The sequence below is a fragment of the Sminthopsis crassicaudata genome, chromosome 3 (genome assembly GCF_048593235.1).
Source record: "Sminthopsis crassicaudata isolate SCR6 chromosome 3, ASM4859323v1, whole genome shotgun sequence".
NCBI classification, from domain to species: domain Eukaryota; kingdom Metazoa; phylum Chordata; class Mammalia; order Dasyuromorphia; family Dasyuridae; genus Sminthopsis; species Sminthopsis crassicaudata.
Genome location: NC_133619.1, coordinates 512,448,083 through 512,465,307, shown reverse-complemented (window position 1 = coordinate 512,465,307; position 17,225 = coordinate 512,448,083). Strand labels below are relative to the sequence as shown.

Below are 17,225 nucleotides of genomic sequence, written 5' to 3'. Positions count from 1 at the left end.
CACTATGAACATGGTGAATCAGGACATAAGAGGATGCTTCAGTAAGAGGAAACAACAATTTCCTCTCATCCATCTTCTTGTCTTTGGCCCTACTTCCTGAACTTGCTGGAGAAGACTATACCCTGGGAGACTTAATCCCTTCTTACCCAAACCACATTATCCTTACTGATGAATACCCCAGTCACAAAATACATTATAGGAATATAACTATATTTTTGCTTCACTTTATACCTGACCATCATCATTACTATACATAATCACCCCCCCTTCTTTTCTTTCCACTCTGAAATCAGAATCAGAATCAATACTCCATGGCTAACCATGACATTTTGATTTGTCCTCTAAGCCTATAATGCTCCCCTAATCTCTTGCCTCTTGGCTTCCCTCAAGGCCCAGCTAAAATCTCACCACCTATAAGAACTCTTCATCCTACCTAGAAAAATTTCCATTTTACCCTGTATGTGGCATGGCTTGTCCATAATTGTTTGCATCATCCTGTCTCCCTATTAGATAGTAAGCTCCTTGAGGCAATTGTATCCCCAACACTTAGTAGTACAGTACCTAGAAAATAGCAGACACTTAGTAAGTACTTTTTGACTGACGTCACAAAGAGCAGAGAAGCACCTTTATGTAATTAGGTTCAACACCTTATTTATACTTCAAAATTATATTCTGCACCTCCTGTGGCTGTCAAATAAGTAACAAGGAGTCAAGTGGAGTCATTCCCTTATAATAGCTTTTAAAAAATAAAAAATCAAACCCTTTTTGTTACCCTTCCTAAGTCTCAGTCCATTTTGAGCTTTAGCACACTTGAATTTTTTCCAAGACCACACCACACTTTTATACTCATCCTCTGGAAACAGATGGCTCAATGAACAGAGCACTGAGTTTGGGATCAAAAGAGCCAAGTTCAAATCTGCCTCAGATACTTTGTAGTTGGGCGATCTTGGGCTAGTTATTTGCATCAGTTTTCTCCGCTTTAAAATAATACCTACATCCCAGAGTGTGTTTGAGGATCAAGTGAATGGTACTGAATGCAGTACCTGGCACATAGGGAATGCTTAATAAATGCCTGTTTCCTTCCTTGCCGTATTACCCAATCTTTATTTGCCTTGATTCTTTATACATTTATTATTAATATCTAAGTTGATTAGTGAATTCCCTCTATGCCTACAATAGTCTCTTTTGTTCAAATCCCATATGTTTTTCCTCACTGGAATTATTTATCTTTTCGTTTTCAGAATTTCAATCATAACATCTCCCATACCTCCTTTCCTTTGAAGTATTTTAATATATGAATTCCTTGGAACCCTTTTAAATCTGTTTTTCCAAAACCTAGGATGTATGCCAGTCTATAACCTGGATTATTTTTTCTTTCTATTACAAAGACTAGGAAGATATGATTATTCCTCACCTTCCTTCCCACCACCCCAACCATGAAGACTCTCATGATTTTGACCACAGTACTTGGAAAGGCCTGGCCCCTCTTAATGAAAATCAGATAGAGATTTCCCTTTGTTGTTTTCTCCATCTATTGAAAGATGAAATTATCATTAAGGCAAGTGAAACCTATCAAGTTATTACCCTAGGGTTCCCACATGGAAGATTGAATGATGAGCAGGTTTAAAGGGGATGATAATCTTGTTTTTGTGCATGTAGAATTTATGAAGCCAGTGAGAACGCTGAGTGAAAATGTCCTATCATTAGGACAGGGGGATGTCTGGAGCAAAGAAAGGGAGGTCAGGATTATATCTATATATTTGGGAATTTATCCATATGAAAAGAGGTAGTTGAAACTATGGGAGTGAATGAGTTTGTCAAAGGAGAGAATATGGATATAGAAGATACCTGGAGAGAATACATAGGGATCAGAAAATGAATGAGAAGCCAGTGAAAGAGACAAAGGAAGATCCATGACAGAAGTCAATTTGGGAAGTAAAGGAGTAGAGAGAAATGGCAAGAAAGCTGGGTTTCAAATCAGAAGGATCTAAGTTCAGCTCCTGCCTCTGATCCTTACTGGCTGTGTAATTCTAAGTACGTCAACAAATCTCTCTGAAACTGTTTCCTCATCTATAAATGGCATCTAGTTCACAAGGTTGTTGTGGTGCTCAAATGGGAGTAATGTGTATAAAGTCAAGTTGTGAGTTAAGACAATAAGCATTAAGCACTTAATATGTGCCAGGTACTATGTTAAGCACTGGGCATAAAAAGAAAGGCATAGTTTCTGTCCTCAAGAAGCTTGTAATCTAATGGAGGAGGCAAAATATAACTTACTAGGTGCAGACATAAAGTGATTGGAAGGAAAATACATATAAGCCATGTTATTTTACAGAATTGGCTTGAGTAAAATGTGAACATACTCTAAAATAAGTCCTTTTTTCAGGGATTTTTTCCAGAAATTGGAATATGATACTTTTTTTTTCCTTTTCAAGGCGTGGACACAGGCTATACTTGGACCAGTATGATGCCAGCTAACCGATAAAAACCAGCAGGAGAAGCAATTCTTCACTGATGGTCTATTTATCACTTAAAGCTTGTACCCAAAACATCCAAGACAATTATTTGTAATATGGTTACTGTGTGTTTGGCAGGTGTGAGAATAGTGTTGAGTCATGGCTAAGAATTCAACAAGGAGAGAGCAGAGCAGAGGAGAGAGACAAGAAAAAGGAAAGAAAGGAGAGAGATAGACAGAGGGGGGAGAGAGAGAGAGAGAGAGAGAGAGAGAGAGAGAGAGAGAGAGAGAGAGAGAGAGAGAGAGAGAGAGAGAGAGAGAGAGAGAGAAGAGGAGGAAAAGGAGGAAGAAAAGAAGAAAAGGAGAAAGGAAGAGGAGGAGGAGAGAGAAAGGGAGGGTTTAGAGTATCCCTTCTGCCTATTTGTGGAAACTGTGCATGTCCTTGAAGAGATAAGGGCCTCTGCCATAATAAGGCCCAATCTCACATCTCACAGATTGACATAAATTTGTGTGCTGGTAGAGGGGGGCAGATTCTCCTGGTCAGAGTCCTATGTATGATGGCCAGTCCAGAGCAGTGACTTGAGTCACAAAAAAGTGGTATGGATGGGTAACATCCTCCATTGGATGTGGAGTGACAAAATGCTTCTCCTCTTCAACAGGTGATCCACCTTTGCTGTACAGCTTCCTCCAGAAAAGACTGGGGATCTCCTTAATTCGAAAACCTACTGAGAAGCTCAAACGTCCACATATTTTAATTCCTCAGAAGTCCAACCGGAAGGTATAGATGGGTCCAAGGGGTTCCTGTTGGTTTATCGGAGGAAGGCCCAGGATGGGGAGGCCACAGTACATTGCTCTTTGTAAAGGCTAGCCCAGGAATGGGCCCACCACTAGTAATAACCTGCATGAACAGGAGGGCCTTAACACTTTCATCATGTATCTGAAGGGTTCTACTTTAAGAGAACCTCAGGAAATTCTTAGTCCTTCCACTAGACATTCCTTTTTTTTGGATTAAACATTAGCCATCCCCTTGCCCCATAAAAATGTAGATATCTCTGAGAAGAGTATTCTGTGTAATTAAGGAACTGGAAGGAACCTTATTAGAACTGGACAGAACCATATGACTGCTCATTTTGCTGATAAGGACAGGAAAAACAAGGTTACACAACTTATTAGGGGCAGAGCTGATACTAAATCCAGGTTCTTGATTTCTAATCTGAGATCATTTCTCCTATCGGATATACTACCTCTCTTAGCTAGCTATCCTAATAGTACATGTAGGCTGTAAGGAAGGGAGACTTCCAACACTGAAAAGATCAGAGACCTAGTAAAATTAAATATCAAATTCATATTTATTTAACACTTTGATTTGACAAAAGTATTTTCAAAGCTAACCTTAAAGTAAAACAAAGATGTAGGCTCAGGTCTTATGGCAGACACAGAGTATGTGTTTAAGTCTTCTAGCTTGTTCATCTTTTATTCTTGAAGAGGATCCATTGGGCAATTCTCTTAAGTCTCTGAATGCAGACTAGCTGTGGATTTGTATCAACAGAAAAGCTTCCTGTTAGGATTCTTACAAGGTGCTGAGTCACTGGAATGGATAGGGACAATAATTATTTAATTTAGCATGGTTCAGATCTGATCCTACAAGGAGATGTTATGGGCCAGAACTTGAAATAAGGTACTGAGTGGAATTGAGGAGACAATGGTTAAATCTAATTTAGCATTGATTTAATCCTACAACAAATAATGGTTTCCTAGTGATGCAATGATTGGTGTGAACTCAGTGTGCAGCATATAAGCAAGAACTCTCAGGGCCAAGGGGGACTTTGGGAGATTGAGTCAGGATTCAGTCAAGGAGATTCAGAAGTCAGGCAGAACAAAGGAAGACAAAGAAATAGTGGCAGGCTGTCCTGTGGAGAACACTGAAACCAAGATCCTGGAAAGCCTCCAGAAAACTAGCTGAGCCCCAAGTAAAGGAGATAAGATTTGGAAAGAGACAGTAAAGGATTTGGACTCCTGGCTGCATTTGGGATTATTGAACTGAACTGAAACTAAGGCTGCCTCCAGAAGCTCCCCAAGAAACTTGCTCCCAGAGAACGACTATGCTTTAGAGAAGAGAATATTACATTTTGGCACCTGAACATGGGACAGACACAATCCTGATTTCAGTGGAAAAGTCTCTCTGACCCAAAAATTAGGGTGAGTACAACAAGGAAATTTTATTAAAGAGCTAAAGGAGAATTTCAGCTGAAATGGGGCAGATGTTTAGAAAACAGCCTTCTGTTTCTCTTCAAGGAAAATGTGTAGAGAGCATTGTCAGGATTATGAAAAGCCAAGGTTTGATTATAATTTTGGAGCAGATCATTGAACTTTTAGGAACTGTGCTTTACATATCTCCTTGGTTCTCTATGGAAAAAGAATTGGATCTAGAAGAATGGAAATTAGTAGGAGAGCAACTTTGTCAATTCTACAACAAAAATAGACCTGCTTCAATTTCCAAAGACACACTTAATACGTACAATTTAGTACAACTGGCTTTAGGAAATTATATAAGTTATAGAATAAGAAAGAGTCAGGAAGGGAGGTGCCAAATAAACTATGTGAAAACGACGAAGAATCAGATAAGAATTCACAGCAGGAGAAATTAGATAATTTCCAATCCCTTGATCTATCTCCCTCAATTAACCCTTCATGGGTGGAGGGAGAAGGAGAAGGGAGAAGAGGCAGTGACACAAACAGAACCACCTATGAAGCTGCCTATGACAAGATTAGAAAAACCATTGGTTAAGGCAAAAAATGAAGGAGAGGATATATCTGATTTTATAGATGGATACCCTGTGATTGAAGAGCTTGGCTCTTCAGGTCAAAAAGAAGATATACTCCTTTTGATTTGGATAAAATTAAGCATTTGAAAAAAGGTTGTACTCTTTATGGGGCTACATCATCTTATGTTAAGATATTACTAGATAGTTTGGCTTATGAAATCTTAACTCCTAATGACTGGAAATCCATAGCAAGGACATGTTTAGAACCTGCACAAAACTTGTTGTGGCTTTCAGAGTATCATGAATTATGTAGGATTCAGGCCAGACACAATAGGCAAACAGGAGTTAATGTACAAGTCATAAGTGACCAACTAGCCAGTGAAGGTCAGTATGAAGAGAACAGATTAATTATCCCATAACAGTGTATGAGCAAATTTCTAAGGCTGCAATAAAAGCTTGGGATTCCCTCCCTAGGCAGAAAGATGGAGGTGAAGCCTTCACAAAAATAGAGCAAGGTCCCAATGAACTTTTTCCAGATTTTGTGGGACATTTACAAACACCTGTAACAAGAACCATTGGAGAAAATGCAGCTACAGAAATAATGACTAGACATCTAGCTGAGGAAAATGCCAATGAGGTTTGCAAAAGAATTATATGGGAAATACACAAAGATCCTTCTTCAGAGGAGATCATAACACACTGTGCTACAGTGGGCACAAATGCTTATTATACCAAGACCATGCTAAACATGGGAAGACAGGGTCCCTCTTGGCAAGGGACTGCTAGAGAAACTCGTCAATGCTTCCATTGTGGAAAAGTTGGGCATCTAAGAGGTCAGTGTAGATATGGAGATAGAGTGAGAAGACAGGCTGAGAGAAGACTTAAAACCCTATGTCAAAAATGCCACAAGGGCTTCCACTGGGCCTCAGAATGTAGATTGACCCCGGGAAATGAGAGGTGGGGCCCAGCTCCAAGACCTCAATCAAAAGACAGGTCAGGCGTTATGGCAGCTGAGTTTATACCCAGAGAATCTTTAGCTGATCAATCAGCCGAAAAGCAATCACATGGCAGAAAGGGATTACATGATCAGTCTTCCAAAAAGTAATCAGATGGCAGAAATGGATTGCAATTGTGGAGAATATAGGTTTTTTAAACAAACAGGGCAGTGTCCAGTGCAAGCAGCTCCAGTGTAATTGCCAGATGATGAGGAGAGATTTAAAAAGTGGTAAATAGAAAGGAATTAGATAGATTAACCTCTTGGGAAATAGGGTTTGCTTGTATTTTTATAGACAGAGAAGGAAACAGATGGGTGGCAATGAGCACCTGGAGAGAGACAGGAAAGGAAAAAACCTCAAAACAAAGGAGATCTAAGAAATATCTGACACTGAAAGAGCATGACTGATGATAAAAATTGTTGCAGGACTTGGAAACCAGCAATAATCATTGGATTCCCTAACACAAGATGAGACTGTTGCAGGACTTGAAAAACAGCAGGGATCATTGAATTCCTTGAGATGAAAAATTGTTGATGAAATTATTGCAGGACTTCAAAATTTGCAGGAATTATTAGATTCCTGGCATATGAACTAATGGACAATGGATTCCTTTTGGACTATTTCTAGGACTTATGGACATGTATAATTCCTCATGTGTTATGTTACTATGTGCTTATGTAATTTATGTAATTATGTGTAATACCTCCCATGTTGATGGATTTATGTATACCTGTTTTAAGAGTGAGCCCCTTCACAAACCTGCTAATCTGATTTGATTTCCCATTTCCTTTGGTGTTTTCATTTCCCTGAGAAGTCAGGGAGGGTGTCACCACCTCCTTTTGATGATGTTTTCACTTCTTTTTTGAGCAGTCAGGGAAAGTGTGATCACCTTCTTTTTGGGGGTTCTCACCTCCTTGAGAAGTCAGGAAAGTCATGATCACCCTATGTTCTAAATCAAAAGAAAGGGGGAGATGTTAGGATTCTTACAAAGTGCTAAGTCACTGGAATGGATAGAGACAATAATTATCTAATTTAGCATGGTTCAGTATGATTGATCTGATCCTACAAGGAGATGTTATGGGCCAGAACTTGAAACAAGCTATTGAGTGGAATTGAGGAGACAATGGTTAAATCTAATTTAGCACTGATTTAATTCTACAACAAATAATGGTTTCCTAGTGATGAAATGATTGGTATATACTCAGTGTGCAGCATATAAGCAAGAAGCTTTCAGGGCCAAGTGGAACTTCGGGAGATTCAGAGTCAGGATTCAGTCAAGGAGATTCACAAGTTGAGCAGAACGAAGGAAGACAGAGAAGTGGTGGCAGGCTGTCCTGTGGAGAACACTGAAACCAATATCTGGAAGCCTCCAGAAAACTAGCTGAGCCCTAAGTGAAGGAGATAAGATTGGAAAGAGACAGTAAGTGACTTGGACCTGGATGCATTTGGGATTACTGAACTGAACTGAAACTAAGGCTGCCTCCAGAAGCTCCCGAAGAAACCTGCTTATGATTATACTTTAGAAAAGAGAGCATTACAGCTTCCTTTTTCTTATTTTCATGAAAAACAAATGCTCCAATCAGATGGGAAAACAAAATATTATTTTTCCTATTTTACAGAGAAATTAAATAGATTCTGTAGGTCAATGTAGCTAATAAGTATCAGTGCCAAGATCTGACTCTACATCTTCAAAATCTTACACCCAGTGTTCTTCCCATTATATTGTGCCCAAAACACATCACATATGAGGAATACAGGATTCCCATGATGTTGGATGATTAAATCTCTTCACTTTACTCTGTTGGTTGCCTTCTGAGGCCAAACTATCAGAATTACTGATCTCTATTGCAAACCTATTTGCTCTTTAGAGAAACACTCCCCTACTTTCATCATAATTCCCCCTCCCCCCCCCCAACTCTCTCTTCTCCTGCCCTGGTCTCTGAAAGGTTAAAAACAAATTTGAACCTATCTCTTTCTCCCTGAGCCAACATGGCAGACATGATAGGGAATGGCTGATTTGCCCTGTGCTTGTGAGCGTGTGCTGAGTTCAGCTGGCTTTCTAACATACATAGTCCTTCTGAAATTGGCTCTGGTCTGTTAAACCCATGGTGAAGAGAAGAGCTTCTTTGATTATCTGTGGGTGCATGGCTGGAACAGGGAGATACATTAGTTGTCCAGAGTTTGGGTCCTATTTCTGCTGATTGTGTCCCTGCTTAGCAGTCTTTCAGACAGAGGAGACCATTCTGTGCGGGGAAAGGCCTAGGTCCAAGTATAGCCTAGGGATGTGAGCCTTGGCCCTTTGTCCTTTCATTTGGGGCAAAGGAGATTAGAAGTGGTGAGTTTGAAAAGTCTGGGAGAGCAAGCCACTGAGAGATTGAGGAGCTAGTCAGTCCAGCTTATAAGTCCTGAGGAAGTATAAGGTCTAGAGGATTAGTTACCTTATGAATGAATCCCTGGTTTTGGCCAAACAATCAATGAAAGAGGCTTCTCTTCACCATGTGGTTAGCAGATTGGAACCAAGTATATGTCTTATCAGGGACACGTGGAGATTGCATCAGCTGAGCCCTCTGTATTTATTCTTTAGGGCTGCCCTGGCTAGTCTCCCATTATACTGTTTTAAAACAAGAAAATTAAACATGTTGTGAAAGGAGTAAACAGAAGGTTATGACCGTGACCACAAAGAAAGCCTCTCCCTACTTGGAGATTCTAACCATGTTTTTATAACATGCTTAAAACACAGACTAGAAAGCAAGGAAACTCTTGGGTAGAAAAGGGGTTTGAGGGACATGGTTCTAACCTAAAGAAGAACCCCAAACACTAGAAATCATCAAACAGCTAGACACCAAGATTTAAATGGCTAATGGAGCCAGTGAAAGAATATGAGATTTCAAACGCCAGAGAATCTGCCGGAGATTAGGCGGTCCAGAGAGTTCCTACTCTGTCCTACCCATACTGTTTCCCAGAAGCTAGGTAAAGCTTTTTGTTACAGAAACTTGCATGTCCCGTGTCCAGCTTGTACCACTATGTTGCATTGGCCTGGATAGGGCTCGCCACCTGTCTCTGAGCAGCTGCCAAATCACTGTCTCTCACACACATGCTTACAGACAACTCAGGAGCCCTTGTTCCAAACTCTCCAACAGGATCCAGTCAGATTTTTTTTCCATTTTTATTTTATAATTTAATAAGTAAGTCTTTTATTCACCTTATAGTAAAAGTAAGGGCTTTTGAAAATTCTTTCTGGGGTTGATTTACTTCAATTAAGGGAATGCTTAGAGGGGCCATAAAGAGTCCTAGAATTGGTGTTGGAAGGTTTAGTTTCAAAAGTACAGCTCAGCCACCTTCATCCTATGTGACTTTTCTCTGAATCTTTCTCTGGATCTCAGTTTGTTTATCATTAAAATGGGTACAATAGTTTTGATATCACATTCATCCCAGAGTGGGTCAAATGAGATCATAGAAGTGCTTTGTAACCATAAAGTGACTGTGTTATTATGGGGATGGGGGCTCTTGTTGGGGTTCTTCTTGTGACAGGTGAGAAGTCAAATTCCAAAGGTCCTGAAGGCCCCCATCATCCTAGAGCTGCCAACTCAGGAAGTGCCGGACACACCAGCCCCAACTATGTCCAGGCGGGCCTTCACTCCTCTCCCACCTATCCATTCTTCTACCTCCACCGTCTTCACCAAGGAGGACTCTATGAAGACAGAGACATCCAGTGAGATGACTGGTTCTGACATATGCTCGGATGATGATGTGAAGAGTGTGGAATCCTTCTTTATGACACAGGTGCTTCCAGCTCGAGTCCTGACAGCCTCTGTGGCGATGGACCCTATGCCCAACCAGAACCCACCTCTGGGAGAGCTAGCCTGCAACGTGGTAGGAGAAAGATCACCAATCACATTTGGAGTCAAATGCCCTGGCCTTGTTTCTGTGCCCTGGGCCTCAGTTTCCTCCTCTTTGTAATGAATGGATTGGACTTTCAGGATCAGCAGATTCTGGCCAGAGGGCATTTTTATACAAGCCAAGAATTTTTAAAAAAACATTTTGAAACATTATAAAACTATTTTTAAATGTAAAAAACAAATTCCTAGCTACCCAGAGGCATAAAAAAGCAGGCAGATGCATTTTGACCAGCTGTGATTTTTCAAATGCTGGGCTAAATGACCTTTAGGGCCCTTCAGCTCAAAATCCTATTAACCTAATATAATTTTTCTCAACCTTCCTAGTGCAGACACAGAAACCTTCTATTGTGCCGGTCTTTATTTCTTAAGTCCATGAGCAAAACAAGCCAATCTCACTTTCCTCCTTCCTGTGTCTTGCAACTGCCACCCCTTCCCTGTTCCCCAGTTCTGGGCAGCCTCCTCCCAAGCCACTTGAGAACAACTAACTGTGCTGAGGCTGTAGAGAATTCAGAGACCACAGCCAGTGCCCTGTGGAGGATTTAGGGGTTTTATTGACTGGGAGGATAGTCTGGATTTCAGGATGCTGTTTCAGAAGGCTGGAGAATCAGGGAATGTTGAGGACAATGTCACTGAGGCTTAAAAGGACAGGCCACATCTGGGGACATCAGTTCTTCCAGTTTGCCTGAAACTAGAATGTGAGGGGGCCCAGGAAGATGTAAGGCTTGAGAGAAATGGATTAGGGAGGGCCTTAAGGCAAAATTGAAGAGTAAGAAGTGAACATCTACTGGACAGTAGACCTACAAAGAGGTTTAGAATATTTTATTTTTATACTCATTCCTTCTCTTTCCTCATCTTTACCTTTCTAGAATTCTTAGAATGAGAAGCAAAAAAGCTGGAAAATCCTTTAGAGGCAATTTAGTCCAAGTCTTTCATTTCACAAATGGGGAAGCAGTGGCCAGGAGGGAGGGGAGGTCAGACAGCAAAAACCAAGACCTGAACCCATGTCCTTTGGCTCCAAATGCAGAACTCTTTCCTTCCAGTGCCCGGGTGGGGAGAACAGAGCCCCAAGGGCTTCTGGAGCTAATGGATGATTCATCGGCCCCCCAGGTGACCAAGGTGCAGAAAACTCCCAGGAGACACAAGGAAGCCAAGCCTCCTGAGGAGGAAAAAAGAGTGAAGATCGAGGAGAGAGAAGCAAAGAAGCCACGGAAAGTGAGTGCAGCCATCTCAGAGCGGTACAGAGGCTACGAGGAGCTGCTCCAGACAAGTCCTGACCCCAGCTTCGTGGAGCCCATGGGTGAGTGGGACCACCAGAGCCCGCCCGCCAGGCCATTTCCCACAGATATACAAAGCCAAACCAGTCCTCAATCATATCCCCTAATGGAGGTGGGGGAAGAGATGGAAATGGAGAAGCCCAGCTCCTCTCCACTATCTTGTATCTTTCTGTGACCCCATTTGGGGTTTTCTTGGCAAAGATCCTGAAGGGGCTTGCCATTTCCTTCTCCAGCCTGTTTTACAGATGAGGAAACTGAGACATGGTTAAATGAGTCGCCAGTCACACAGCTAGGAAGTGCCTGAGATTGGATTTGAACTCATGAAGAGGAATCTTTCTAGCCTAGAACTTTCTCCACTGTGCCCCCCACTGACCTTCCTCTCCCACAATAGACTCACAATATTTAGAGGTAGAATAGGATTTCAGGAATGAGAGCCCTAACCCATCCCCATTCCCTAGATGAGAAACTTGTAGGCTCAGAAGTAGGAAATTACTTAAGAGGATCCTAGGATCCTTCATCCTAGAAAAACCCTCTCATTGTTGAAAATAAAGAAATGGAGACCAAGAGGGAGAGGGACCTGCCAAGACCACGACAGGAGATCAGCAGCTAGATTCTCCTGAGCCTCTGGGAAGCCATCTTGTGTTTGTCAGACCAAAGGGAGGAGTCATTATTTAGCAAGCACCTATTATGTGCAGGGATGGTGTGGGGAGGTGGGAAGAGTTGTCAAAGCAACACTCCCTCAGCCCCCCACATCCCTACTGATTAGTATGGGCTAAGGGAAAGGCTCTTAGCTCTGATATTAACTTGCTGGGTGCCTGTGGGTAAATCACTTGGCCTTAATCAGCCTGGGATCCTTTATCCATAAAAGCAGGTTGCTGATATCAGCATCATTCACTTTATGGGGTGGTTGTAAGAAGAAGTTCTTTGTTTACCTTACAAGGTTTAGATATGTGCGTTCACAATAAGGACAAATAGGCTGGCGTTTATGTAACACTAAGATTTGCCAAGTGCTTTCCAAATATCTCATTTGGACCTTCAAAATCAGGGAGATAGAAGCTCGTGTCAACTCCATTTTACCAATGAGGAACCTGAGGTAGGTCACACAGCTAAGTAAATGTCAGGCTAGATGATGGGGATTTCTACTCCCAAGCCCAGGGCTTTACTTACTGTTCTACTAGCTGTGTAATTACTATTGGGACTCTTACGTATATGAGCCTGGAATGGGGGGGGGGGGCGTTATATTGCTATGCTCTTCAATTAAATGTCTGCTTTGAATTAGTGTATTCTCTCTTTGGTCTGGCCAAAGAAAAATTGGCAGGAGCTTCTGAGCTGTGGTCACCCACTGGTCGGACAATGAGCTATCCTTCCCTCCATTCTCCTACTCTAACCTGTATACTTGTACTCTTTAATATTAGAGTTATCTTTTCTTTTTCCTTTCAAAGAGATGAAAGCTTTCCTGGAGGTGGAAGGTAGTGACATGTCTTTGAAGACATATAGCTACATATAGCTAAGAATTTGTTTAATGTTCATCTGCTGGGGGAGAGGGGGGCAGCTAGTGGGTAGAAGAACACCAGCCTGAAATCAGGAGGACCTGAGTTCAAATGTGACTCAGACATTTAACACCTCCTGACTGTGTGGCCTGGGCAAGTCACCTAACTCCAATTGCCTCAGGGGAAAAAAAATTGTTTAATGTTACTCTACTCTGGTGAACTCCAGATTCCCTGCTCTCATGGAGAGGCACTTCACCAGATAATCTTGAATATAGCTTGGACCATCCCCAATTGTGAACCACTGAAAGTTACCCCAAGTTCAAAGGGCACTTAAAACCATTCAGTCAAGTCATCAGTAAGCATTCATTTAGTACCTACCATGTGCCAAGGATTGTACTAAGCACTGAACATAACAACAGCAAAAGGCAATCCCTGTTCTCAGAGTTTACAATCTAATGGGAAGAAGGGAGACAACATATAAACTATGTGCAAATAAGCTCTATACAGGGTAAATTGGAAACCTAGAGAAGGCATAAGCAGTTAAAGGTATCAGGAAAGGCTTCCTGTTAAAGGTAGGGTTTTAGCTTTAAGAAAAAGGTTTTAAACTTTAGGGTTTTAGACTTTAAGAAAGCCAGAAAAGCCAGAGGTGGAGATGAGGAGGGGGAGAATTTGAAGCAGAGGGGACAGTCAGACAAAATGAACAGTTAGGGCATGAGTGCAAAGAACAGTTGGAAGACCCTTGTCACTGGATCGAACAGTACCTGAGGGTACGTGAAGCATAAGATGGCATAGGAAAGTACATTGGTAGCCAGATCATGAAGGACTCTGAACACCAACCAGAAGATTTGATATTTGGTCCTGAAGGTAAGTCAGTGGAGTTTATCAAACAGGGAGGTGAGTGGAGGATGGATTGGAGTGGGCAGAAACTTGAATCTGGCAGAACCACATCAGCAGGCTCCATCCAGGTGGGGATGATGAGACTGCCCCTGGAGAATGGCAGTATCAGAGGAGAGAAGGGGACATGGGAGATTGCAAAAGTGTGATGGGCAGACCTTGGTAACAGAGTGGATGTGAAATGGGGAGAGGGAGAGGGAGAAGTTGAGGACAGTGTCTGGGTTTCGAGCCTGGTGTTGCCCTGGATAGTAACAGGGAAGTGTTGAAAGGGTGAAAAAATTTAGGAGGAAAGAGAATGAGTTCAGTTTGGGACATACTGAGCTGAAGATATCTACAAGACATCAGTTTGTGATATTCAATAAGCAGTTGGTGGCTGGACAGGTAGATCTGGGAATCATCAGCACAGAGATGATCATTGAAAATGGGAGCTGATGAAATCACTAGTGGAGTAGCAGAGAGGGAAAAGAGAAGAGGGCTCAGGATAAAACACTGGGGGACACTCACCATTAGAAGACTTCCCGGATAAAGATCCAGGAAAAGAAAGAAGCAGCAATCAGGGACATTCACCCATGATGAATATGGGATAGGACTGGGGGCAAGGAGTATCTACCACTCAGACCAGCCTGATGAATGCTGGGTCTTCAAGGCCTTTGGATTTTTACAATTCTCCATTAAAGTACAGTATCTCATTCAAGGGTAACGTGGAGTTAGGGAACATTTAAGACCCAGCTGGACCACTTAACAGTTGACCCACGGGTATAATTATTCCTTCTTTCTAGGTGTAACAAGACTTGCACTTCTTCCTTAATCAGGATATTACAAGGAAAATATTTTTAAATCATAGATGTAAACTGTAATTACTATCATTACCAGTTCTGACTGGGACAGGGAAGAAAGAAGTGTTACCTGGACGGATCCACCAGGGTCAGTCAATTAGGTAAAGCTTCCAGGGAGAGGTATCAGCCCTCTCTGAACAGGTCCTGGAGCTGAGTAAGTCCATCCTTTTGGCCCTAGGAATCCAGCAGAATGTCAAGGCCCTATACAATATACTTAAGCATCCTCTGATCTATCGCTCCTCCAAGGCTAAGCTTGATGCTTTCCAGAATCCCTACTGCCCCAAGGAAAAGCAGGTAAATGGGCCACAGGTTCCTTTACAAGAAGAACCAGGCTTCTTCTTCTGCTCTTCCGCTCCAACTCCCCTGTATGTCCCTCTCTCTGCAGACTTCCTTCCCCCTTCCCTCACAGTTCCAGGGGTCTGCCCTTTCTTCCTCATTTCCCTTACAATCCTAATTCTCCATCTTTCTTCCCTCCACTTTGCATGTCTCTGTACTCCAGTCCTCAGGGACTTTCTCTCATTCTCCCCCAAGGGAAACCAGGGACATCATCTTGTTTCCTGTAAGGGTGCTACATGATGTTTGTGAGCCCACAGCCTCCTTTCAGTGGGACTGAGTTGTTTTACCTCTAGCACTTAAGTCTGGGGATGTCTGGGACAACAATAGGTGGGGATATGTCTCAGCTAACATATCACTCCCTTGATATACAGATCCCTCGGAGTAAAGTTCCTACCCCTCGGAAGACTCGAGCACAGTTACTGGAGGAAATCTTGTATCAAATGAGGAACCCCCAGCAAATAGTGGATAGTCCACTAAGTATGTCCTTCCCAGCCCCTCTACTAATGGCCACAACCCCACTCCAACCCCAACTGTAGAGGTGCCTGAGCAGTGTCCATAGGAATGGGAGTTGGGAGGATGGAGGACCATAGAACTCCAAAGAGTGAATCAGAAACCCCCCAGATGGCCCCTGAAATTTAGAACTGCTACTGATCCACTATGGGATGGAAGGGGACGACTCCATAGCATACAAATGCTGCCTAAATTCTCACTTTTCAAGAGGTCATAGTGGCCGAAGCCCCTTAAGAAAGCAGATTATATCCCCCCAGCGCTCCCAACATACACACATTCTAGAATAGATTTATTTTCTCCCTGATCTTGATAAAAGGGAAGTGTGGAGCCTTGGGGGTGGAGAGAAAAAGCATGAAATGATGTGAGATGAGGGGAGGGGAGCTAGGTCCCTGAAAAATGTTTACTGGAGACCATCTAGTGATGAGATAAAAAAAGCTAGGGATGGATGGGGCTTTAGAAATCACCTAGTCCAACCAATTTATTTGACAGATGAGGAAACTGAGACCCAAAGAGAGAAAGACTGTAATCACAGAGCAAGCTAGTGGGAGAGTCAGGACTACGTCTTCCCTTCCTTTTACCATATGGAAACCTTTCAGGCTAGGGGCGTTCCCACCAGGTCCGTCCAGGGCCAGGTAGGTACAGAACCTGTAGAGAAGTGTCCCTTTCTGCTCCCAGGCTCTGTTCTGCGGAAGCGAGCCGAGCGCAGGCTGGAGGATCAGAAGCAGTATCGGGAGGCCCAGCGCCTCCTGAAGGAATTCAAGGCCAGATACAAGAGAGTGGTGAGGAGCTCCCTGAAAGAGGTCTTTGATAAACCCCCTAACTTTGATGAAATGGAAAAGATGGAAAGCCGGCAGAAGCTATTGGAACTCCAGGGTTTTCTGCAAGAGTGTGAGGACGAAGATGAGGAAGTACAGAACAAGGACTTTGTTTAGACCTTCTCAGGGGCCGTCCACCTGCTCACCAAACTCTGGGGTCTTGCCCCTCCCAGGTCAGTTCTCCCAGGACTGTGATCTGAGAGATAACCTGCAGGTCCCTGGCAAGCTATTAGGTGGGGGTGGGGGGTGGGAAGAGAGGGATCAAATTTACCAGCTGAGATTTGGTTTTAGAGAAAACCAAGTGACCCACTCACCCATGACTCACCTTCAGGGCCAGGGTCACTCATCAGGGTATTGCTCACACCTACCAGCTGCAATAAACAGCACACACTGCTCATATTTGGCCTCCTTTGTTTTCTAGGTTCAGAGAAACCCCCATTCATCATCCTCTGATATCTCCTTAGGACACAGAGGTGACTCCAGACTCTTGAAAGCTATGGTCAGACCTTTTTCCGATGAATTTCTGCCCAACCTTGTCTCCTCCATCTCCTAATTTGAAGATGCTTTGTCTATCCCTGTTAAATTCCTTCTTGTTAAATGAGGCACAGTGTTCCAGTCTATGAAGATATTTTTTTATTCCCTCTCTTCCATCCAACACATTAGTGATCCCTTCTAGTTTGATGTCATATTCTCTGATAAACAGCGTAATGTCCAAGGTCAATGTCTCTGGACAAAGTTGATATTGAACCACTCATAAGTCTTGAAAGCATGAGCTCTGAAAGATCCAACCAGATTTCAAATGGGATCTTAGATTTTAGAAATAGAAGGGATCTTGTAAATCATCTAGGTTAATTCTTTACAAAGGAAGAGAGTGATGTTTCTAAGGACACATAGATAGGAAGAGACCCAGTCTTCAGACTGCAAATCTGCTGGTGTTTCTCCTGGGTCCCAAGGACAGG

The 17,225-nt window shown here is 42.6% G+C and overlaps 1 protein-coding gene across 1 annotated transcript in view; it reads left to right on the top strand.

Moving 5' to 3' along the window:
- Window positions 1-16,663, top strand: part of XRRA1 (X-ray radiation resistance associated 1) — a 143,241-nt gene extending 126,578 nt beyond the window's left edge. The window contains 6 exon segments of the mRNA XM_074304072.1: window positions 3,112-3,230; window positions 9,744-9,995; window positions 11,219-11,408; window positions 14,784-14,899; window positions 15,313-15,418; window positions 16,127-16,663. Coding sequence (XP_074160173.1) covers window positions 3,112-3,230; window positions 9,744-9,995; window positions 11,219-11,408; window positions 14,784-14,899; window positions 15,313-15,418; window positions 16,127-16,383 — 1,040 coding nt within the window. The 3' untranslated portion in view covers window positions 16,384-16,663.
- Window positions 16,664-17,225: the final 562 nt, after the last annotated feature.